The sequence below is a fragment of the Hesperophylax consimilis genome, chromosome 20, assembly GCF_061612785.1.
Source record: "Hesperophylax consimilis isolate HC1 chromosome 20, BYU_Hcon_1.0, whole genome shotgun sequence".
NCBI classification, from domain to species: Eukaryota; Metazoa; Arthropoda; class Insecta; order Trichoptera; family Limnephilidae; genus Hesperophylax; species Hesperophylax consimilis.
In genome coordinates this window covers 18744484-18770877 of record NC_142855.1, presented here as the reverse complement: position 1 = coordinate 18770877, position 26394 = coordinate 18744484, and the positions used below count along the sequence as shown (strand labels likewise).

Genomic DNA, 26394 nt, shown 5'->3' with positions numbered 1-26394 from the left:
AAATTTACTATAAAGATTTAAAATGTGTTATTTTCGATTTGACTCCAAAACGACATGTTTGTTTTTATTTGTGAATTCGGCGGCGTTGACATCCTTCTTACCAGAGAGTGCCGTTTTCTATTTTATAGTCTTGGAACGTACCGTTTTGGAACGCGTGGTTTTAGATAATTTTTAAAATCAATGAAAATATTAAAATTATATATTTTTAGTAAATTATCAGGGTCAGAAAAGTAAACTTGAAATCTCCCACTCATTTTTAACGGTATTTATTGTTAGGCTATCGGTATCATGAGGCTGAAGGTGGTGGGGGAAAGGAGATGGGGAAACACCAGGCTATTTGGATCTGGTCACCAAGTTTTGATTCCGAATGGAGTCTCAATTACACAGCTCGCCTGATGATGTACGCTGAAACTTTTGCTAAAGAAGGAGGTAGCGAAACAACGGCATAACACGCCCGAAATAAATCACGATATATCTGAATGGAGTTGTTTTCACCCGGGGCTCCAGGCCAGAGGTGGCTGCTAAATTTAGCAGTAGGACGCACGTAGATTTGAGCATATCAAGCTCTGTGCCTGAGTTGATACCGACCATGCCAATTAAAGGCTTTTAGGATGATTTCTGTCATTAAAGGACAATTAATTAACGTCACACAAGATGACGACAACGTCAAATGACATCAAGTAACATCACCAATAGACTGTTGGCTAAACTTAAATTCCTGGGCATAAGAGGACGACTTCTCGAATGGATCAAATCCTTCCTCACTGAGAGAAAATTACAAGTTCGAATTGGCAACCAACTGTCATCTGAGCGAAATGTGACCAGTGGTGTCCCTCAAGGATCAGTTCTCGGTCCAGTTCTGTTTATTTTGTACATCACGGACCTGCATACTATAGTAAAATCAGACTCCAGCTGCTTTGCAGATGATACAAAATTCTTTGCCAACCCACACACTCATCACAACCAACTGCAAAACGATTTAAACGAAATATATCAATGGACAAATGATTGGCTTCTAAAACTCAATGTCGAAAAATGCACTGTCCTACATGTCGGAAAAACTAACCCTACACTTGCCTACAAACATAATGGAACACCTCTAAAAGCAGTGACATTACAACAAGACTTAGGAGTTACCATATCACAGGACTTGAAATGGGAACCACACATCGCTGGAATTGTGAAAAGAGCAAATTCACTAACATATCTAATCAGGAAATCCTTCCTTGACCTAACACCGGACATGATGTTAAAAATATATAAAACATATGTGCGACCTCTCCTGGAATATGCTTTCCAAATATGGAGTCCTTACTTCGCAAAGGATATAAATCTGTTAGAGAGAGTACAGAGACAAAATACCAAGAGCTCTGAAAGATCTACGATACCAAGATAGACTCGAGGAACTAAGATTACCAACCTTACAAGAAAGAAGAGAAAGGGGTGACTTGATCGAGACTTTTATCTGGACATTACAGTTGCCCTAGCATCCAACAAATCTTCACTACTAATAAAAATATAAATCTCCGTGGATACTACCAAAATTACCAAAACGCCTTTTGCATCTAATCCTAGAAAACACTTCCTTGCAAATAGAGTAGTGGATGCTTGGAACAAACTCCCACAACATGTCATCGATGCAACAAATATAAATCAATTCAAAGCTCTATTGGATTCACATTTGGAGAGAAAAAAGGACTTAGTTCAAACTTAAAACAACTCAATTACTGTCAAACTTGTTGTGAAATCAGATATGAGCGCATCAGCAGAATGCTGCCTGCTCATTACATCATAATAATAATAATAATAATAAATGTCAAATAGCGTCAAAATGTTTATTACGAATTATGCTATTTTTTTTCTTCTTTTTTCATTGTGCTCATTCAATGTTTTATATCTCCAGGGAAGGATCAGCAAGCATGGAGGTGCTGCGCACTGAAGCCGAGCAAGTAAAGAACACGGAATTGAAGGACCTTCTGCCGTACGGTTTCGCCATCCATCACGCCGGGATGACTCGAGTCGACAGAACACTCGTCGAGGATCTGTTTGCTGACAGACATATACAGGTAAAACATTATTTCTCTCCAGGCGTATGTGATATTTGTTGTTACCGTGTGAAACGTGCATTCCTAACAATTGAGGTCGTGAAAATGCACTGTTACAACGGAATTATTATGTAAATTAAAATTTATTTAATATTCAATTTTGGAAACAATCCTGAGCTCTTTTTGCCATTTTAAAAAGGATTACTTTTTACTTGCTGCAGATTTTATTTTCGAAGACTAGATGTAAGATAGATACAATGCGAGTGAGCAGCGTCCTCGTTCGTGACTCCAGAAGCCTCCAGTCAGGTTGTAAGGCTGATCGGCTTGTTGGCTTCTTTCGTTTTCACGCCAAGGATTGGCTTGCCGTTTTAGAGAGATTGAGAGGTTCGCTTCTGAGTAAAACACTTGTGTTTTTTCTTGATATGTTTTAATATGTCACAAAGAAGAGGGTAGACCTTAAAACTTAGAAAGAGAAGCGAGAGTTGGTTGATAATGAATGTAGACTGAATGATAATGTAGAATTGAATCCCGGTTTGGAATCACAACACGCTATTTATAAACAAACCAATATTTGAAGTGACTACAGACACAAGATATTATAGACGCGAAATTCATGACAATATTACACTATGACGTGCCACAGACAAAAATATTTAATATAAAAGGTGGCATAGACATAAAAAGATAATGTAAAAAGCTCTACACATCGAGATTATAACATGAGAAAGTAAAAGAGTTTAGGCTTGACTGAATTTAAATATAAAACAGGACAATCACAAGATACGACACGCAACAGCGAGTTGCCTGTAATGCTGTCAGATTCATTTATTGACAAATCACTTAAAAGGAAGATCACGCCACTTCCCTGCTCTGCGAACTTGATTTTTCCTCTTTCCTTCAAGGGCAGGTCTATTGTTTTCTTATGTCTATGGCTGATATCAAGTTCGATGTGTTGAAACGAGGCATTTGCAGAGAACCGACTCAATCCAGTAGAAATGAGATCAGATCCCTGTTGCGTACATAGGTGATACAAAAGCCAATGGTAAAAGTAGTCGGGTTTGCCCGTGGATGACACAACATGACCAATTGAGTTAAGTACTTTTATTATATAGATAGTTTTATTTTTATAAAGTTTACCAGGGTTGTCATTGGATATGTGGCTATGTCTTCTGGTTCCACAATGTGTCTTCCCAGGTCTCATCTCTCCTCTCCATTCCCCTTTGGTTCTGTGAGGGCCCCACAAGGGAAGAGTTCACATTTGTGGCCTCATTTCTTCTCTCCACTCCTCCTTGGTTCCCTTAAGGACCCACGAGGGAAGAGGGTCTCATCTCTCCTCTCCACTCCTCCTTGGCTCAATAGTACAACAACTGTAGTGAATGGTGTAAGAAGACGGATACGCCTGAGAAAGAAATTAACAATAGCGAAGTATTGCGGCATCCAAAAGTATTAATATACAGTGAAACCCGAATTTTACGTCCCCAGATTTAACGTTTTCTCGCCAATTACGCGTAATTATTTCAGTCCCGATATATTTTAGTACATTTGATACTCGCTTTTTACGTCGAAAAAATTAAAAAAATGTTAGTTTCGCGGGCTAGACACGGCCGTGCCGTAATTGGTCGGCTTACGGCGCGCAACGCGGTGATTGGCCGACATATTTCAATTTTAGCCGGCCGTGCCGTGATTGGTCGGGGTACGGTGCATAACGCGGTGATTGGCCGACATTTTTGAATTTTAGCCATGTGTAAAATACTGTAGCATCATTTGTTGGGTTTATTTACGCATCTGTCATTCGGTTTTCAACTCGATTTGTGACGCTTCTTTCTGACATTATTCGCGATCATCACATAGTTTTTAAAATTTAAAATGTGTTTTTCTTCAATACCCCCCATGATTTTTTTAAAATAAAAAGTTCTTTTCTTCAGTATCCCTAATACATATATATACACAATTTTTATAATAAAAAATAAAATTCAATACCTTCCATTTACATTTTCCTTCCGTTTAGGTTTTTTTTTTTCAGTCCCTTAAAAAACGTAAAATAGGGGTTTTACTGTATTTCTTGTTTTCTTTTTGGTTCTTAAAGGTCTTAGTTCTTACTGTTTGTAAAATAATTTCAGGTTCTGGTATCTACAGCTACTCTGGCCTGGGGAGTGAACTTACCCGCTCACACTGTCATCATCAAGGGTACGCAGGTGTACAGTCCCGAGAAGGGCCGCTGGGCAGAACTCGGCGCCCTCGACGTCCTGCAGATGTTGGGTCGTGCGGGTCGACCGCAGTACGACACCAAGGGAGAAGGTAAACTATATTTGGCATCCTAATCTCAAATAAAAAAATCAGCCTAACCTAACCTAACATAAAATCAAAATAGGCTGAGTTGGTATCACGTCTGGGTCCCACCCAGGTGTAGTGTGCTCCATCATGACAAGCAACATTTTCCGCTTACTGTGATGGTAGTTGGAGATTTTCAAATATTGTCAGGTTATTCATAACCTGGGAATGTTTATCTTTCTTTAAAAAAAATATACCTACCCTAATTTAAAAAATTAACAAATCTAACCTAACCAAAAATCGAAAGTCACATCTCGTTGACCTAATTTAACCTCCAAAAAAATCACATTTAGTTTTTTATTTTTATTTTTTATTTATCAACTTTCAAAAATACATTTTTTACAATTAAGTCCCGTTAAACTGATTGATATCAGTTTGTCAACGGGTTCTTTTAACAATTACTTCTTAAATACATATACAATTTTAACAAGTACATAAAATATACACATAATTACATTAATACAAAAAAATTCTTTCACATAACCATTTTTTTAACATACATTTCCTTCTGTGAGTCAATTCACAGCTTTTTATTGAGTTTGGTAACATGTTGTAAATTATTGGAACGAGGTATTCTAGAGTTCTTTGACCATATTTATTCAGGTATCTGGGAACTACAAGTCCATCGTTTGCAATTAGTCTTGTATTATGAACATGTGTCACTATTTTATTATGTTCAGATTGAGATGTATGCTGACTCGCAATTTTAAGCCACAATAAAGCACGAACAGATAATACATTTACAGAGTTGTATAGTAATGACTTTGGTACGTCATTTCTTTGTTCGTATTTAGTTCTGTTTAATAATAATTTTACCAAAGAATATTGTACATTTTGGACTGAAAGAAGATTTGTTTTTGTTGAATGTCCCCAAGAAGTTATTCCGTATCTTATTAGGGATTCCGCCAATGATAGGTATACTATTTTAAGGGTATTTGGTGGAACAAAAAACTTTAATCTATAAAGTTTGCTCACTATAGCTCTAAGCCGTGTGCACACTTTTTGTATATGTATATCCCATTTAAAATAACAATCAATTGTTAAGCCTAGATATACGTATTTTGAAACAAGTTCAATATTTTTGCATGAGCATGGTTGTATTACAAAGTTATGAATGCAATTAAAGTCATGAGAAATAATTTTAGGAGTTATGGTGATGTTATTATGAGGAGATCTGATGTGCATAAGCTTCGTTTTTTTAGCATTGATTATTAAACCTACATCATGTGACCATTTTTGAAGAGTGACAAAGTCAATTTGAAGTAAATTACTCGCTATTAATAAATCCTCATGTGAAATAACTAATGCAGTGTCGTCAGCATAAACGTAATGTTTTACATGAGAAAAAATAAATTTCATTGCAGTAACATATATTATATACAAGGTAGGGCCTAGTATGGACCCTTGTGGTACGCCTGCGAAAACAATATTTTTTTTGCTAAAATGATCAAAAATTTTTACACAAATCTTTCTATTTTGAAAGTAGTTAACAAATAATTTATGTAGGTTTCCTGTAATTCCAATGTTTTCTAGAGTTTTAAGTAATTTACTATGATCAATCGTATCAAAAGCCTTTGAATTATCAATAAATAATACGAGTACATGTTTTCTTTTGTTAAGATCATTACAGTAGAACCTCGTTAATTCGAAATCCAGCGGACATCAAAAATCAAATTTCGAATTAACGAATTCCCACGTAATTCGAAATTTTATGAAAAAAAAAAAAAAAAAAAAAACGCCGAAAATCGATTTTCTCGGCCGCCTCTTCAAATCCGGGTGGTATTTTAGTTGTAAATTCGTATTAATACCAATTATTTCTTTATTTTCGCGGTCGATTACAGTAGCGGCCGGCCCTGTAAATTCAGATATTCGCAATAAATTCGTAAAAATGCTATATATTTACGCGTAAATCGAGATTTTGCTGCCGATTTCGGTCGCGGCCTACCCTTTAAATTGAGATATTCGTAAAAATACGATATATTTCCGCGTAAATCGAGATTTCGCGGTAATTTTCCGTCGCGGCCTACCCTTTAAATTGAGATATTCGTAAAAATACGATATATTTCCGGGTAAATCGAGATTTCGCGGTAATTTTCTGTCGCGGCCGGCCCTTTATTTCAAATATCTGAATTTGAATTCGTAAAAATACGATATATTTCCGCGTAAAACGAGAATTCGCGGCCGTATTCCCCGCGCGGCCGGCTCTTCAAATTCAGATATTCGAAATAAATTCGTAAAAAATATGAAATATTTCCGCATAAATCGAATTTTGTCGGCAGTTTTTTGTCGCGGCCGGCCTTTTAAGTTCAGATATTTGAAGTAAATTCGTAAAAATATGTCATATTTCGGCATGGATCGAAATTTTTCGGCCGATTTCCGTCGCGCCGTATTTTTTCAACGCGGATATTCGAAGTAAAGTTAGTAAAAATACGATATATTTACGCGTAAATCGAAATTACGCGGCCGAGTTTCGTCGCGGCCGACCCTTTAAATGCAGATATTTGGCGTAAATTCGTAAAACTACGACATGTATCCGCGTAAAATGTATTTTCTCGGCCCTTTAACCTCGGATATTCGAAATAAATTTGAAAAAATACGACATTCCAGTGTAAATCGATTCAGATTTACAAAATAATAATACTAATTAGGACGATGTATAACCACGTAAAAATACAATTTTCGGCGTTTTACCGCCATGGCTGACTTTTAGATTCAGATTTACGAAATATTATGATTTATTTTCGCAAAAATCAAATTTTTTCGAATTACACGAACAAATTTTCGTGCGCGGACAAAAATAAATTTCGAATTACGAATTAACGAATTTCGAATTAAAAAAAATTTTGTATGAAAAAATTTTTCAGCGGAAATTTTTTTTGCGAAAATTTCGAATTACGCGTTTTTTCGAATTATCGGGGTTCGAATTAACGGGGTTCTACTGTATTAATTTTATTTGAAAATTCTTGAAGTAGTAGATCTGTGCTTTTATTTTTTTGGAAACCATATTGATGGGTATCAATAATAGAAAATTTTTCAAGGTACTTTATTAGTTTTACAGATATATATTTTTCTAGGATCTTTTCAATTGCAGGTAAAATACTGATCGGTCTATAGTTTTCAATTTCACTGTGTTTACCACCTTTGTAGATAGGTCGGATTATGCTACATTTAAGATCTTCAGGTATAATTGCCTCCGATAAAATCATATTAATTAATAGAGTTAAAATAGGTCCTAAGATATTAAAGTGTTTTTTAATGTCAGACATTCTAATTTTATCTATCCCCGGCGATTGACTATTTTTTAAACTTTTGACTACTTTTTCAATATCACAAAGTTTTGCTTGTGTTAAGAGCATGCTGTGTGGAAGTCTATGTGTTTGAATATGAAAAGCTTTTTTGTCACATCTATGTAATAGTTGCTTAACATTGTCAGAAAAAAAGTTTGCAAAATTGTTAGATGTTTGTTCAGTCGTTTGTTCTTTTTTTAAAAAATAGTTTGATATTACTTGGTCGCAATTACTTTTGCTCTTCCTCCCTAACAATCTGTTTATTTCGTCCCACGTTTTTTTAGAGTCGGCAAAGTAATTTTTAAATTTTGAGTTGAAGAATTTTAATTTGCATGTACTGATTAATTTTGTAACTTTGTTTCGATTACATTTGTACTCTCTTTCATAAAATTTATTTGTAGGATTATTTTTCCATCTTTTGTAAAGTGTATCTTTTAATTTGATTTTTGATAATAAATCTTCATTTATCCATTCATTTATGGCATTAGGTCTGATTTGAGGTTTATAAGACTTTACTACAGTACTTTTTTCATAGATTTCATTAAATTTATTTTTAATTTTATTATACAGAGTAACGCAATCCACTTCTTTCAAAAGAATATTCCAACTATATTTTTTTATTTCTTTATCAACACGTTTTTGAGACAGAATTGTGATTTTTTCATTTTGTTCAATATTTTTGACGTCATGGTATTGTAAATTTAGTCCCGTCATAAAATGATCAGCAATTCTCGAATCAATTACACACGCAGACAAGTTACATTTATTAGATCTAACATATATGTGGTCAATACAGGATTTGGTTATTTGACCAGCAACGATTGCTTCTCTAGTCGTATCATTAATACATTTTGTTAAGTAATTACTGGTAAGTATATTTTCATAAGCTATTATATTTGAATCACTTTGATTTAGTATGTTAAGATTAATATCCCCAAAAAATATTATATTATCATTAAAGTTTACATTATTGCAAAAAAAACAAGAAATTTCATTTAAGAATCCCTTTTTATTGAGGTTAGATGGTCTATAAATTGCTAAAATATAAAAATTACATTTATTAGGTAATGTCAATATTCCAAACACATTTTCAAAGTGAATGGTTTCAACTATTTTTTGTTTAAAATTTAAATGTTCCCTTATATACAGCAATATTCCACCTCCTTGTTTATGTTTTCTGCAATAATAATACGATTTATATCCTGGAATATCATATAATTTAATAAGTTCCTCGTTAATTGCAGTTTCGCAAAGCATAATTACATCTATGTCTTTCAAACAGTTTTTCAAATAGGCATGAAGAATATCCCAATACTTGTTTAGTGATCTTATATTTATTTGGACACAGGTTAGGTTAGTATTGCTTTTATTAATATTTTGTGCGTGAATCCAACATTCTAAATTGCTTACTCGGGTAAATTCTACATCAGAATCATTTTCAATATAGTTGAAAGCCATTTAAAAATATAATATAATATTATACTCGTAACATTCAGTATAATGGTTGGAAGTTGAAATATAGCATCTATTAATAATGTACAAAATAATAATGATGTACAAAATATACTTGAATATTTTAAAAAATGCTTGTAAAAAATCAATTGAAAAATAGATTTTAATTTTGTGCATCTTATAAAGAAAAATATCGAACTGTTTGTAATAATAGTATTATCCTCGTATATTTTAATATTATGGTTGTTGGGTTTAGTATTATTTGATACTATTTCCCAAGAAACTATGTACAACCTAGTATTGAGTAATACAAAACAAACTTGAATAATATCGGCGTGTAAGTAGAATATATAAAAAGAGATATGTTTCAATAATAATACCAGAGAATACTGCTGTAGAGTTATGTGCAAAATACTACTATAGAGTACAAAATAAACTTCAAGAATATGGATTTGTAAAACGTAGTTAGAAATGTCAATTTTATGACATCCTGATGAAGAAAACATTAAAACATTACGATTTTCAATAATCGATTTTTTGGTGTGCAATTTCAAGCATTTTTTTATAAAACTTACAATTAATCTTGTCATTTGCTCGGTGATTTGATGGAAATGTCAGTTTATTTTTTAGGTTATGTTGTTCACAGTTCAGACATTTGGGTGCTTGGCTTATATTAATACAAGTCGTATGTGTGTGAGGGCCTCCACAATAGCTGCAGCTAGCTGCGTCCTTTTCTTTCCCAAGGCATCTACTTGATGTGTGTCCAAAGCGTAAGCAATGGAAACATTGTACCAGCGGGTTTGCATCTTCGGCGTAAATTCTTTGATATCCGATATTTATTTTTTCTTTTTGTATTATAGTTCTTCGGATGTCCTTGTCTACCTCTACAATGAAGTTCATCGTGTCGTTGTATTTATTTTTAACAACCTTTTTCACATTTATTAGTGATTTGATATCTGTAGTGTGTGTAAAAACTTTAAGATATTCGTTTTGTTCAAATAGGTCATCAGTAAAATCTTCAGTGTTGTAGTCATTGAAGATGCCTTTGAATATAAGTGTAGGTTTTTTTTTCATAAGTTCTTTTGCTTCTACATCCTGTAATTCTTTGGAAATTTCTTTTTGCAGCATCAGTGCGTCCTCTTTTTTAAAGCATTTTATGATTAATCTGTTTTGAGAAATTTTTTTAATGCTGTCAATATTAATCCTTAATTTTCCGTTTTTAATTTTTTCTTGGATTCGTTTTTGGAGTTTTTCATTTGTTTCTTTATTATTTTGATTAGGGGTAATCATTAGGGGAAATTCGTTTTTTCGATTTAAGTATCGTTTTTTATCTACTGATTGGTCATACGACTCAAGTTTGACATTGTTTTCAGTCATTTCAATGGCGACGTGACCCATCAGTGCCAATATTGTATTCACTTTTAATGTAATTAAGTTTTGTTGATCCTTGGTAAATTTTTTTGTTGGATCTTGTACTGCCTCCAACAGGTCTTGAATTGCCGTCTTGCATGATTCCATAAATTGGTGGTTATTTGTGTGCGTCATGTTTACCCCAATTTACACTGTGTTGTTTATTTCGTTGAGTTGTGTGTTATTGTCACAATCACTGGTTGAGCTCTAATGGACTCCAATAGAACACAGTTAAATTTACAAAATGCACCGTGATAAAGCACTTGAATGACAGTATGTTTAGCCACCTTTTTAAGGAAAACTTTTTTAATCAGTAAGTTCACTCACTTGAATATAAATCTTCAGATTATTCACTGTTTTTAAGCGGTTTTAGTGAGAGCACAAATATCGCGTCTACTCGCTGTTACGTACTTGGTTGAACTTATAGTTGTTAAGGCGATGCACTACGTCGTGTAATATTTTGAATCGAGCCGCTAACAATAACACACCTTACGTAGATGGCGATAAGGCGTAAATTCCCGTTTCACGCAATCCACCTGTTTTGATTTATGCAAAAAAAAAACATGGCTAAAAAGTGCCTTTTATTTTATTTTGTGGATGTTCAGGCACAAATATTTAAATGTTTTTCGATCATTTTATAAATAACTTAATTTTCCACATTATACAATAAAACCATAACCGAAAATGGGTTTGTAACTATGAGATTTTGAACTTTAAAGCAGTTTTCATAGGCCTATACATTATTTTTTTCTGGGCTTATAAAAAGACTTGCTCGATTATTTCAAAGGCCAAGATGTATTCTACTCGCAGTATTTAATTAAAGCATCTGAAACATTTCTATGCACCAAATTTTCAAACCAAAAACACATGATTTTGCATTACTACGTATGGCATCGCCTTAACCTCTCAGACAAAGACTATTATTTACTTTGTGTTCCTTTGCGAACTGTCAAAACGTGAAAATTTTTGTGTTATTCACGAGTTTTGTTAAAAGCTTCATAACTCACGTTTTGGGAAACGTAGCCTCATTCTAAAAAATGTTTTGGAAAGATTATGAAATTCACTATCGTATTGTTTTGTTATACTTAAATATTTGCGTTTCTAAATATACATTTTCTGAAAACGTCAAAAATATGTAAAAATCGCTGACCATTATTTCAAAGCTGTGAAAAATGTACTTTTTTCTGAGTATCATTGTATCATACGTATCCAGACCTCCAGAATATTTCAAGAGAATTCATATTTACGCCAAAAAACACAAAAACACTTCAACCCCGAAACCACTTGATACCGTGTCGCCGACACTACGCCAAAAACACAAAAGCACTTCAACCCCGAAACCGCTTGATACCGTGTCGCCGACACATTTGGAAATCTTTACATCAAAATAACTCAATCAAATGATGTATTATATGTGATTAATCAAGATAATTACATAGCAATATAATAACAGAACCTGAAACACATCTGAAAATAATCATCCACCACCTCCCTCGGACACACCAACCCACGAAGTGACCACCGCTAGGAAAGCTACTCAGTATTTACGTAGGACCCCCTCCACTACTCCCCGGATGGAATTCCATGATGGCCGCCGTCTCCAACCAATCACAGCCCAGCATATCACCTTGACTCCCTTATCAAAAACTGATAACAGATTCAGATGTGATTAATTGTGATATCATCAGATTGGATTTACGGGAAAAGGATGCAAGATATAACTACGAAATAAATACCAACATCAAGAAATGATTATATACTAATACAATAACATGAATAATTATATCTAACTATATTTGTTACTCTTTGGGAAATGTTCAAACCAAAGATATTTAACTTCAAACCCAATATGAAAATTTGTATAATTATTTATAAAATAAATAAACGGGACTGCGGGAGATGGTTTTGGTAGACTGAACTGACTTGGTGAAAGGTATCATATTAAAATATAACTTTCCTCTCAACAAGATAATTGCAGAGAGGAAAAATACCTAACCACTTTACTCCTCACGAAAGAGGATAGAACGCCTCCGAGAGGGTTCGATTTGAAAACGTTCTATAAATAGAGAACCGAATTCCATACAAAGTCAGTTCAACAACTACCTCTGAAAGAGAATCCTCTCTCCTGAAGAAACCATCTCCAAGTCTCCAAAAGTCTCAAGAAATATTTTCAAGTGTTTTATTCAGTAGTAAATTCAGTTTTTGCCAGTATTAAATTCCTTTCGTCAGTTCAGATCTGGAATAAATTCCTCTCTGATCGTGGCATTAAACTCCACCACAAAGGCTCTACAACATCTACCAAGACTGAAAACGCCTAAAAGTGTACCCAGCTACCTTCGTATCTACAGTTATTGTACGGACAGTATATTGTTTCGTACGATCATAAAGAAATAACACTTTATATATTGAAGAAATATAATTAAAAACTATTAGTCACCTCAAAATATTAACCGTCCAAACTAAAATATTTTTAATAAATTATTTAGAAACGCAATAAATTATGAACGAACAAGATGACAGATCCAATCGACTTAGATAATGCACCTCTACATTCCATAGATATTCTTGAATACAGACGCGTAGCGTTATTCATTATCGATACTCTGTTTTTTAAATCATGGCAATCCGTATACTAGTGATGGAAATAAATCGATTTTTGTAAAATCTCGCGCGTTTACGTGAAAAGACGTTCTAATGTCTTGACCGCTATTATCATATTTACGTCTTTTGACGTTCTAATGTTCTGAGTGGTTAACCCTTGCGGTTGCGCTCTTTGAAAAATTGGATTGATGGATCGAGAGAGTCCAGCCGAACATGTCAAAGGGTCTCCCTCAACCTGTTAACCGAATCCGCTGCCAAGACTCAGGCAAACCTGCCAAGTCACCGGGCGTTACTTGCCACTTGGGGCGACCTATGGCAGAGGCGTTAACTATCCAGCAAATGGTAGTACTTGTTTCCGCCTCCCAAATTGAAGTATGTTAATTTGTCGGTGTACTCCTCAGGTATCCTGATCACCAACCACTCGGAGCTGCAGTACTACCTGTCTCTACTGAACCAGCAGCTGCCCATCGAGTCGCAGATGATCTCCAAGCTTGCCGACACCCTCAATGCCGAGATTGTACTGGGCACTGTCAGGTGAGAGCACTTGAATAATTGTTACATGACAGAACAGAATACCATTGAAAAGTGCTGAAAAAAAGAATCTAACCTAACCTATAATCTTATTATGTTCTGATTTGTCAGAAAATGTTTGATTTCAATATTTTCACATTAACCATTCGATTTATCGGAAAACACTTGAGTGGATACGTATAATAGGGTGTATCGATTTTTAACTTTTTTTTTGTTTTCAAATTCCAAGTTGAAAAAAAGTTGCTACTAGGTACCACAACTTACCACAAAAAGTTTTGGATTTTTAAAAAAATGTTTAGGTCTCCCGCACAAGGCCTAAAGTTTTAATTTTTTTCAAAAAATATCCAATTTTTTTAAAATAAAATCGTAACTCTTGTGTTTATTCCAAGTTAAAAAACAGTAATATTAGGGCATAAAAATAAGTAAGAAACGATTTTTTTTTATAAAAAATGGATTTTAGGTCTCCCGCACAAGCCCTAAAATTTGTTAATTTTTATGAAATTTTGTAATTTCGTGTACATATATGAACCATGTTTTTTTTTTAAGTTTAAACCACCGGAATTAATTGTAATATTAATATTAATGTTTTTTTACTTGGAATAAACACAAAAGTTACGATTTTAATTATATAAATTATAAAAAAATTTGATATCTTTTGAAAAAAATTAAAACTTTAGGCCTTGTGCGGGAGACCTAAACATTTTTTTAAAAATCCAAAACTTTTTGTGGTAAGTTGTGGTACCTAGTAGCAACTTTTTTTCAACTTGGAATTTGAAAACAAAAAAAAAGTTAAAAATCGATACACCCTAACGTATAATACTAGAAAAAAAACATAATTTAAAAATTGCCAAATTTGGATCTCACTTAAGAAGTTTTTGACAAATGAAATCCTCAGGCCTCTGCCATATTTTGATACAAGATTGCATTTAAAAAGATAGAATATTTCTGAACTTATCCGAAAACTAAAAACTTCTTTTGAAAGGCGATATGTAATAACAATTTAGTGATCGTCACTACTAGTATGTTCCAGAAAAAACACCCATATTTAAATGCACAGTCTTGGTAACTTCTAGTCGTTTTTTGTTTCGAAAAACACTTTGTCTTACGTAGCGTGTCCACCGGCCGACGCCACGTACAAGTACTTATTTGCTATGTCTTGAGCAAAACTACCCGCAACAATAATGTTGCTGGTTTGGCGAAGTGAATTACGCGCACTCACCAGAAGGGTTTAGACAAAGGCTCTAGGCATAATTCAACGGTGCGGAAACGTCTAGAAGGATCTCGTTCCAGCTAGTGCCCGTAGTTTACCTGCGGGCTCGCATACCTACTAATGCCATCGGCCGGACTGTATAAATAAGCCCGACGCAGCGAGCAGTTAGTATTCAGTCTTCAGTCAACTACTACCGCGCTAGAAACCTTAACCTAGAAATCGCCTGCATTCCATAGTATTACCTCGCATAGTAAACGGGTAGATATTGTGATTGTGAAACGATTTTTTAATTCATAAATAAACGTTGCATCTGGGTTAAACGAGACTTTTATTTGTACACTAAGATAACCACGGTGGTAAAACGGAGACACTCGCTCAGTCTGGGTCCTACTGGAACTTTCGTTGGCGCTGCTATTATTCCTAGGCAACCGGCTAGAACCTTCTAGTGAGTTGGCGTAATGTGCCAGACCAACTCGCAACGTATTGTCGTAGGTAGCTCTAGACGTCGCGAGTAGGTAGTCACTCGCAAGTAGATAGGTAGGTCGTGTTGTTTACAATTAGCGAGACAATCTGGATTATTCTCTCGCTACAAAAATAAAAATTTAATTTTTCGATTCTTTCGATAATACAAACAAAAAAAAAATAAAAAATGGCTCACCTAACGTTTTTTGTAACTAAAATAAGTGATAATGAAAAAATATATAAAAACACACATTTTATTAGACAAAATTAATACAAACGTTACTGTCACATTACTTTTGACGTTTCATTTAAAAATAATGAATAAAAATTTCATTATTTTTTTTTTCAAATTTCATTCGGAACATTTGTCTTAACTTCTAGATTTGAATATAAAGCGTGGTGTTTTCTCTTTCTAACACCGTTTAGATTATATTTCTCACCATGACAGTAAGAGAGATACAACGATTTCTATTAGACCGTACGAGTTATTCCCAAAGAACAAGAGTCAATTTAAAACATCCTAATATTTATAAAACTTGTTTCTTTTATTATTATTTAATAATTATTGAACTTTCTGCTGATGTGCTCATATCTGATTTCACAATAATTTTGGATTTATATTTGTGTGTAGAAACGTGCGTGAGGCTGTGACGTGGATGGGTTACACGTATCTGTACGTGCGCATGCTTCGCCAGCCCGCCCTCTACGGCGTGTCGCCGGAGCGCCTCGCCAGCGACCCCCTGCTGGAGATGCACCGCGCCGATCTGGTGCACACTGCCGCCATGCAGCTCGACAGGTAAGACAGGGGACACTTTCAACAATAGTCCACTGTATCTTTATTATACGGTGTGGAATCCAGTGAAAGGAAGCGAAGCGAAAGGTAAAAAAGTGGTTGGATATAAACACGCTCACACTGAACACCGAGAAAACATCACATCAAGCATTAATATTACTGGTAACCCTCCTGATGATGCCTCCATCAGAATACACTCGTATTTGAACTCCGATGAATGTTGTCAGTGCCCCTACATAGAACGCTCTACTCAGATGAAGTACCTCGGCCTCACCATTGATCCATATCTCAAATGGAATCTTCATACTCAAATAATTGCAAAAAGAATAAGAAAAACCATGCACTTTTTCAGAATCATACGAAACTTTCTCGGCTTTCAACACCTGAAAATGATTTATTTTGCAGTCTGCCAATCTATTATTGAATATGGTATCATAGCATGGGGAGGCGGCACTTCATCTGCACTAGACCCAATCATAGAGGCTCAGAAAACAATTTTAAAAATAATTCTAAGGCTACCTATAATTACAGAATCGAATTTAATTTTTAATATATGAATGTGTTTGATGTTCGGCAGCTATATGCAAAAACTATCTTAACTCATCTATACTCAAATATACATTATTACTACGAAAAAAGTTCAAATGCACGATGTACTCGAAGCAACAACAAAAACTTACTACAAATACCGATAACACATACTGCGTTTGGTCAACGAAACTTTAAATACTTTGCGACAAGACTCTACAAAACATTCTTCCAGACAGCATAAAACAATGTGATTCACAAAAAAATTTCAAAGATAATGTAAAAACTTGGATCAAAAATAAGAATAGGGCCTTTACCGGTGCATTCACCCAAATTCGCAGTTATTGAAGTCACCACATTATTGAGCGAATACATCTTAACACAAGTATAGGTATGTTCAAAGGTATTAGGAACTAACTTGAAAAATTCTGCCTCAACACAGGCTAGCCTAGTGAGGCGGTATTTGAGAAACCTCAACTAACTGTACTTTTTTTTTCTTTTTACCTTCACCATATTATGTTTGTATTTTTCTGTTAATTTTATAACCTTAAAAATAAAAGTTACAAATCAATATACACCATAATATGTATTTATAGTTGTAATGTGTAAACTTTCCTAAATAAAGATATTATTATTATTATTGAATAGACGTTTTCAATACACAAAATAGGGAAATACATAATACGCATAATTCTTTTTTAAACCACTTTGTAGTAGTTAGATAATAATGAGGAGTGAGTATTTCAGTTTCCCGAAATGGAAAATATGCATTTTAAAATTTATTTCGTTAAATTTAAAACTGATTTTTACTTAGCGGCCATTGTTACTTAGTGGCCATTGTTACTGACTGATGTCAATGTTTTAAGGTTAGTTTTTTTTCTTCTCTTAATTAACATGGAACAAGGCTCAGATACCTGGGAAGACATACAGTAGAACCAGAAGACATAGTCACATATCCAATGACAATCCTGGTGAACTTTATTAAAGGGACCCAAATATAATATATAGGTTCTTAGGTTGTCAGTTTGGTTTTAATTGAAACATAAATATAAAAAACTAGCTGTTTTAAATTTTGGCGTGAAGAAAAGACGTTGAATTATCCGTTTTTTTTTACAAAATTAGCTACTACTCAAAATTAAGTTACACTATTTTTTTAAATCCACGTGGTATACCATCAATCTTCAGTTATATCTCAGTATATTTTCAATTTACCACCAAACAACTACAAAAGATTGTTAATAAGACAGTTCAGTTATGTATAATGTTTACTATTCATGGTAAAAGCTCCTAAAAAAGGCATAAATAAATGATTATTATTTTATAAATGCACATTTATATATCTTTCCACTGAAAATGCAACTGTTCTTTTTCCATCCAGATCCGGTCTAGTAAAATACGACCGCAAGTCCGGCCACTTCCAGTGGACGGAGAACGGGCGCATCAGCTCCCACTTCTACGTGGGCCACGAAACCATGCTGACCTACTCCCAGCTGCTGCGCCCCACCCTGGGCGAGATTGAGCTGCTGCGGGTGTTCAGCCTATCCGGGGAGTTCCGCAACCTCTGCGTCAGGGAGGAGGAGAGGCCTGAACTGCAGAGGTGAGTCTGACTACTAAGTATTTCTAAATAATGCCATCATGTTAGCCCCAAGAGCCGCAAAATGGATAAGAATTTCCCAATTATGAATTTGAAAGCCTTAGCCTAACCCGACCTCCGTGTTTGATGTGCCTGAGATGCCTATCAGCTCTCCAGCATCATCTTTTCATGGGAACCTTACATAATCGCTTATCATCAAAATAAGCAATCAACAGATGGTGAAGATAATACCAACAATAACATAATAAGTATTTAACCACTCGGAACATTAGAACGTCAAAAGACGTAAATATGATAATAGCGGTCAAGACATTAGTACGTCTTTTCACGTAAGCGCGCGAGATTTTACAAAAATCGATTTATTTCCATCACTAGTATACGGATTGCCATGATTTAAAAAACAGAGTATCGATAATGAATAACGCTACGCGTCTGCATTCAAAAATATCTATGGAATCTTGAGGTGCATTATCTGAGTCGATTGAATCTGTCAGCTTGTTCGTTCGTAATTTATTGCGTTTTTAAATAATTTATTAAAAATATTTTAGTTTGGACGGTTAATATTTTGAGGTGACCAATAGTTTTTAATTATATTTCTTCAATATATAAAGTGTTATTTCTTTATGATACTCAGAAAAAAGTACATTTTTCACAGCTTTGAAATAATGGTCAGCGATTTTTACATATTTTTGACGTTTTCAGAAAATGTATATTTAGAAACGCAAATATTTACGTATAACAAAACAATACGATAGTGAATTTCATAATCTTTCCAAAACATTTTTTAGAATGAGGCTACGTTTCCCAAGACGTGAGTTATGATGCTTTTAGCAAAAGTCGTGAATAACACAAAAATTTCCGCGTTTTGACAGTTCGCAAAGGAACACATAGCATACAAATGCCTTTGTCTGAGAGGTTAAGTAGAAATATAAAACGTGTCGATAAAATCAAAAAAATTTTGTTTTCTCTCAACACTTTGTACTTTAATTTATTGTTTTCCAGATTGTTGGAGCGGGTGCCGGTGCCAGTGAAGGAAGGTCCCGAGGAACCCTCGGCTAAGGTGAACGTTCTGCTGCAGGCGTACGTGTCACAGCTCAAGCTGGAAGGGTTCGCGCTGCAGGCGGACATGGTCTACGTGACGCAGTCCGCCAGCCGTCTGCTGCGCGCCATCTTCGAGATTGTCTTACACAAGTCAGTAAAACACTTATTTTTGCAGTATCTTTTTAACAGTAACCCGATCATTGGATATTCAGCTCTCTTAGTACCACACGGTGTCTTTCCAGGTAGCTGAACCTAGTTCCCATTAGGGCGGGCCATTGACACCAAATGTGAATTGTCTCTTCATCCTCTTTACATTTCCTGCATCTATTAGTGATTTCCACTCCCCTTAGCTGCATGTGTCTCCTGAGATGGCAGTGTCCCGTTAGTAGTCCTACTAGTTCCCTCAGGGAGCGCACTGTCCATATTGGGCAAGTGCGCCCTACTGTCGAATTTGGCAGCCATATCTGGTCCGAAGCCCCTAAATACCTGAAAAAAACCCTTGACTCTGTGCAAAAACGGGCGGTCCGTTTGATAGATTCCCCAATCTTAACAAACGGACTGCAATCTTTAGAGCACAGGCGTCAGGTAGGTATGCTGTCCTTGTTCTATCGGTATTACAATGGAAGATGCTCTGAGGAACTAGCGTCATTGATCCCTTCGGCACCGGTGCGTAGTCGGGTTACACGCCAAACGCGCGCCCAACATTTGTACACGGTTGACATTTGTCACATAAGAACGGGTCGCTTCTACGATTCGTTCTTAAGTTCAACAGCTCGGCTGTGGAACGAACTGCCGGCCTCTGTGTTTCCTCCCTCCTACAACTTGGGACTCTTCAAGACCCATATTCACTCCTTCCTCTCCACAAAAAGACCCTCCACACAGCATCCCCAAAGATGACATAGGCCCTGAGGGAAATCATTTTCTTCAGGGCCTCCTGTGTGGAGTTAATATAAAAAAAAAAGTTGCCTGGCTTGTATAGGGTCTAGCCCATTTATGAGTTCCTTGGATTGTCTCATTCCGGGCGCCCTCTCCCTGTGCTGGGATTTGACCCACCTTTCAATATATTGATTGGTGTGGGAAGCTGTCAATCCTACGGCCAGCTTGGATCCCGCAAGTGGTGCTTCCATCCCTTTCTTGGCTAAGTAGCAAGTTCTTCAATAATAGTCCTGCATTCCATCACCAGTTTGGAGTTGCATCGGTTACTTTCCACTGCCATCAGGGCTGCCTGGCTATACTTATTAATTATTGTCTGCTTTTCAGGGGTTGGGCACAGCTGGTGGACAAGACTCTCTCCCTCTGCAAGATGGTGGACCGCCGCATGTGGCAGAGCATGTCGCCCCTGCGCCAGTTCCGCAAGCTGCCCGACGAGATTGTGCGCAAGCTGGAGAAGAAGGCCTTCCCGTGGGAGCGGCTGCGCGAACTGGGCCCCGGCGAACTGGGCGAGCTGGTGCGCGCCCCCAAGCTAGGCAGGACGCTGCACCGCTATATTCACCAGTTCCCGCGCCTCGAGCTCGCCACGCACGTCCAGCCGGTCACCCGCGCCACGCTCGGGGTGGAGCTGACCGTCACGCCGGACTTCCAGTGGGATGACAAGGTGCACGGCAAGTCGGAGGCCTTCTGGATCCTGGTGGAAGATGTGGATTCTGAGGTTAGTTCCCTAACACATGATCATTTTTTTATTACTTTTCAATCTTATTCGATTTTAACACTGTTCCATGACAAAAGGAACAGTGACAAAACAGAACACGAAATAACTAAAACATGATCCTTATTAATGATAAGAAATGGTGTTCTTTCACCAGATACTCATCGGTTCGATGACAAAACAGAATAGTGATAAAACAGTACAGAGACAGTACAGAAGAGTCACTAAATAGAATATAGACAAACAAAACAGAATGGTGACAAAACCGAACAGTAACCAAATGGAACAGTGGCAAAACGGAACAGTGACAGAATAGAACACTGACAATACAGAACAGTGACAAAACAGAACAGAGATAAAATAGAACAGTGACAAAATAGTTTTGTAAGAGTTAGTACATGTAAGAAAAATGGATAAATACATAAATCTGTTGTTTCAGGTAATCCTCCACCACGAGTACTTCCTGCTGAAGTCCAAGTACGCCACGGATGAGCACTCCGTCAAGTTCTTTGTTCCGGTGCTGGAGCCACTGCCGCCACAGTACTTCCTGCGCGTGGTGTCGGACCGCTGGCTGGGGGCCGAGGCCCGCCTGGCCGTCAGCTTCCGCCACCTGCTGCTGCCCGAGAAGGCGGCCCCGCCCACCGAGCTGCTGGACCTGCAGCCGCTTCCCACCACCGCGCTGCGGGCGCATTCACAGCTGCTGCCCTTCCACCAGTTCAATCCCATTCAGACGCAAGTGAGTATGCTGCCCTGCGTTTTTTAATGTGAATATACATACTGCATTACTGGACCCAGTGATACTCCTGCAGCCCCAATTGGGGTGTTTTGTGAGGCTGATGGTAGTGGGGAGGGGAAGGAGATGGTGAAGAGGCATGAAGTACATGGCTATTCAGAACTAGTCACCAAACATGGCTAAAGCCATTTCATGCAATGTTTCAATTCTGAATGGTGGTCTTTCTAATTTACTTGCGCACGTCGGGATTTGAACCCAGGTCCTCCGAATTGCTAGACGTACAAAATAAATAGAACTGGACCCAGAACTGATCCCTGAAGGACACCGCCAGTTGACAGTTGGTTTTTGCAGGTAATAAAGAATTTGATCCATTGGAAAAGTCCTCCATTGTTACCAATGTAGATTTTATATGAATCTCGACTTATTGACAATTTCCGTTCCAGGTATTCAACGCTGTGTACAACTCGGACGATAATCTGCTGCTGTGCGCGCCAGCCGGCAGCGGAAAGACTACAGTGGCCGAGCTGGCTGTGCTGCGGCTGCTCAGCAATGAGCCCGCCGGCCGCTGCGTCTACATCGTGGCCAAGGAGCAGTTGGCAGAACTTCTCTTCCAGGACTGGCATCACAAGTTCCAGCAGACCATGGGCGTGAAGGTACGTTACTGGTCATTGGGTTTTAAGGAATTTGTGGAGACTAAACCAAAGTAGTTATTATAGTAGGATTGAATCTGGGATTAGTGGAAACTGAACTGAAATGATTAGATTGAATCTGGGTTTAGTGGAGTCTGAACCAAAAAGATTAGATTGAATCTGAGATTAGTGGAGACTGAACCAAAAAAATTAGATTGAATCTGGGATTAGTGGAGACTGAACCAAAACGATTAGATTGAATCTGGGATCAGTGGAGACTGAACCAAAAAGATTAGATTGAATCTGGGATTAGTGGAGACTGAACCAAAAAGATTAGATTGAATCTGGGATTAGTGGTAACTGCACCGATATCATCAGTTTGAATCTAAGATTGGTTGAGAATGCACCAAAATGAGTCGATTCATTCTGGGATTAGAGAAGTCCAGATGAATATTGTTGGATTGTGTTAGGGATTAGAGAAAATTGAACAAAAACCGTTTCACTGAATTAAGATATTAATGTTCATACATATACCAAATGAATGCGTAATTTAGAACAGGTAACTAAAATTAAATACTTAGGTATTATTTTTGACAGCAATTTTAAGTGGAAACAACATATAACCACTACAGCAAACAAACTTAGAAAATTCATTTACTTTTTTAGACAAACTCGCAACTTTCTCAACCTAAACCAGCTCAAAACAATCTACTGTGCACTTTTTATCAATCTTTAATAGAGTATGGTATCATAGCATGGGGAGGAGCAAACGCTGCCGCCATTGATCCAATCTCTAGAGCTCAGAAACTTATAATAAAGGTTATCCTCAAACTACCGATCACAAGCAGCTCGGATGAAATCTTTAGGAAAATCTGTGTTATGGACATTAGGCAACTTTATGCCAAAAACATACTAGCATACCTCTTCAAACACAAAACTACTTTTGACAATGTCCAAACTGCTCGTGATACTAGAACCAAAGGACATAATCTCTTACAAATCCCTTTTGCTAAAACAACTTTTGGCCAGAGAAGTTTTAGATATTTTGCAACAAGGCTATATAATGCTCTCCCACTAGCCATTAGACTGAACGAAATATAAAACAGACATCAAGTCTTGGATAATCAGCCAAGACAGATCCAAGATCAAAAATTTTATAAAAACCCCTTCATAAGTATGTACTCCAACTAGATGTTGATTAACCAATTTATTTTTTTTATGCTTCCGATTTTGTTGTCCGGGTTAAATCTTCCCCATAGGAAAAACTAAACCCTTCCACTCACTTTTCCACAAATGATCATCTAGTCAATCAACATTATGCAAGTGCATTATATAAGTAAAATAAATACAAAACAATACAAGAACAACAACACGTCAACTCACCAGAGATCAAATGGGAAAAAAAATTCACCGACTCCAGATATTTTCATATCAGAGGGTAATTTGATTCGGGTAGGTTCGTCTCGGTAGAACTTCTAACAGGGCCTATAAATCCTACTGATCCCTCAACATAAATATTTAAAAAATCTTTCGTTATCCTACATGTATTCAAAATGACCGACTTTGGCATCTTTATATATAAATTTTTTGATAGATCTAATACGCCTAAATTTTGAATGAGAGAGCTAGGTATAATTCCAGTAGCCGAAATAACAAATGGTAATATTTTTATAGTCTGAGAATGCCAAATTCTTTTTATTTCGTTTCCTAAATCCGTGTATTTTCTTATTTTTTCATTAACAGATTTTTGAATTTTCGTTTATTATTATTATTTATTATTTTTTATTATTTTCACATTGTCATTTAGTGTAATGAAATATTATATGTATCAAATAATATGTAAACATTAATTTATGTATTCAATACGTCGAAAAACACCTGTAAAAAAAACTTTATATTAAATTTTTAAAAAATATTATGGTTGATTAAGTTAAGATTTTGATATGTTATATTGGTTTGGTTGTAGGTGGTACTCCTCACTGGAGAGACAGTCACAGACAACAAGCTGCTGACCAAGGGACAGATCATCATCACCACCGCTGACAAGTGGGACGTCCTCTCCCGCAGGTAATACACACTTCCGATTACACACATTCCAACCCTGTATCCTGGCTGCTGAAAGTACTCAGAGTCAATGTTTCTATCCGACCACGTGAGATAGAGATATCTACGACCTACGATTATTAAGGTATTAGAGGGAGCCTTTGAGAGGCCCTTTAATTTCAGATATTCTAAATAAATTCGTAAAAATGCCATATATTTACGCGTAAATCGATTTTTCCCGACCGAGTTCCGTTGCGGCTGACCCTTTAAATTCAGATATTTGGTGTAAATTCGTAAAAATGCCATATATTTACGCGTAAATCGAATTTTCCTGACCGAGTTCCGTTGCGGCTGGCCCTTTAAATTCAGATATTTGGTGCAAATTCGTAAAACTACGACATATTTCCGCGTAAAATGAATTTTCTCCGCCCTTCAAACTCGGCTATTCAAAATAAATTGGAAAAAATACGACATTCCATTGAAAATCGATTCAGATTTACAAAATAATAATACTAATTAGGTCGATGTATAACCACATAAAAATCGTTATTTAGATTAAAATTTACGAAATTTTATACTTTCGTGTAATTCGCAAAAATCGAATTTTTTCAAATTACACGAACAAATTTTCGTGCGCAGACAAAAATAAATGTCGAATTAAGAATTAACGATTTTCGAATTAAAAAACCATTTTGCATGAAATTTTTTTTCTGTGGATATTTTTTTGATGAAAATTTCAAATTATGCGTTTATATGGGTTCGAATTAACAGGGTTCTACTGTAGTCAAATGTATTATATACATTATTTTCACCCAATTTTTTATTTTATACAAAAATTATTATTAAAAAATTCTCAAATTTCAGTTGGAACCTTGAGTTTCATATAGGTGTTCATTTTAATTAATCTGTTGTTAACTTCTATATTTATTTATTTATAATTTACGGCACTAGTGCCATTTACATATATAGTACAGTATTAAATTTTGACGAGTGAAAAATGATAGAATTAAATTAAAACATAACAAATAACATAACTACTGTAAAGAAAAAAGCATTATATAAACCTGTTTTGTGTTATTAGTGCAGCTTTATACTTCACAACTGGCATATTAAAAGTATCTGCGATTTTAGCATAAAAGTTCCCGAGTGTGTGCAATCTATTTATAACTGAGTTATATCCTGAGACTGTGCTATAATTGTCACAATAATACATACTAGAGGACCTTGATCTAATGGTAGGTACATGAAATTGAATCAACATTAATATATCAGGGCTATCCAACTGATAATTTTGTATAATAATAATAATAGAGCGATTAGTCATAATAGACCCGATATAGTTTTACATGACAAAATTAAAAAAATAACTTATATCATTGATGTTGCTATTCCAAATTCCTGTAATATTCAAAAATCTGTTAGTGAAAAAATAAGAAAATACACAGATTTAGGAAATGAAATAAAAAGAATTTGGCATTCTCAGACTATAAAAATATTACCATTCGTTATTTCGGCTACTGGCATTATACCTAGCTCTCTAATTAAAAATTTAGGCGTATTAGATCTATCAAAAAATTTATATATAAAGATGCAAAAGTCGGTCATTTTGAATACATGTAGGATAACAAAAGATTTTTTAAATATTTATGTTGAGGGATCAGTAGGATTTATAGGCCCTGTTAGAAGTTCTACCGAGCCGAACCCTCTGATATGAAAATATCTGGAGACGGTGAATTTTTTTTCCCCATTTGATATCTGGTGATTTGACATGTTGTTGTTCTTGTATTGTTTTGTATTTATTTTACTTATATAATGCACTTACATAGTGTTGATTGACTAGCTGATCATTTGTGGAAAAGTGAGTGGAAGGGTTAAGTTTTTCCTTTGGGGAAGACTTAACCCGGACAACTAAATCGGAAGTTATAAAAAAAAAAAATAATTGGATAATTTGTAGAGCGCCGTTTTTGTGAAAAATCACCTCAAGGGCGCTGTACAATTTATTTCCTAGGATCTACATTTGTTATTTAGAAATGATACCAAAACATACTTACCTGGCAAG

General features: G+C 35.8%; 1 protein-coding gene across 1 annotated transcript in view; it reads left to right on the top strand.

Annotated features, from left to right (window-relative positions):
• Window positions 1-26394, top strand: part of Brr2 (U5 small nuclear ribonucleoprotein l(3)72Ab) — a 90345-nt gene that overhangs the window by 35530 nt on the left and 28421 nt on the right. Inside the window, exons 15-24 of the mRNA XM_089644046.1 lie at window positions 1904-2066; window positions 4166-4343; window positions 13528-13660; window positions 15961-16125; window positions 18029-18247; window positions 19247-19435; window positions 20546-20933; window positions 21370-21666; window positions 22107-22316; window positions 24259-24359. Of these exons, the coding sequence (XP_089500172.1) occupies window positions 1904-2066; window positions 4166-4343; window positions 13528-13660; window positions 15961-16125; window positions 18029-18247; window positions 19247-19435; window positions 20546-20933; window positions 21370-21666; window positions 22107-22316; window positions 24259-24359 (2043 nt within the window). The remainder of the gene's footprint in view (window positions 1-1903; window positions 2067-4165; window positions 4344-13527; window positions 13661-15960; window positions 16126-18028; window positions 18248-19246; window positions 19436-20545; window positions 20934-21369; window positions 21667-22106; window positions 22317-24258; window positions 24360-26394) is intronic.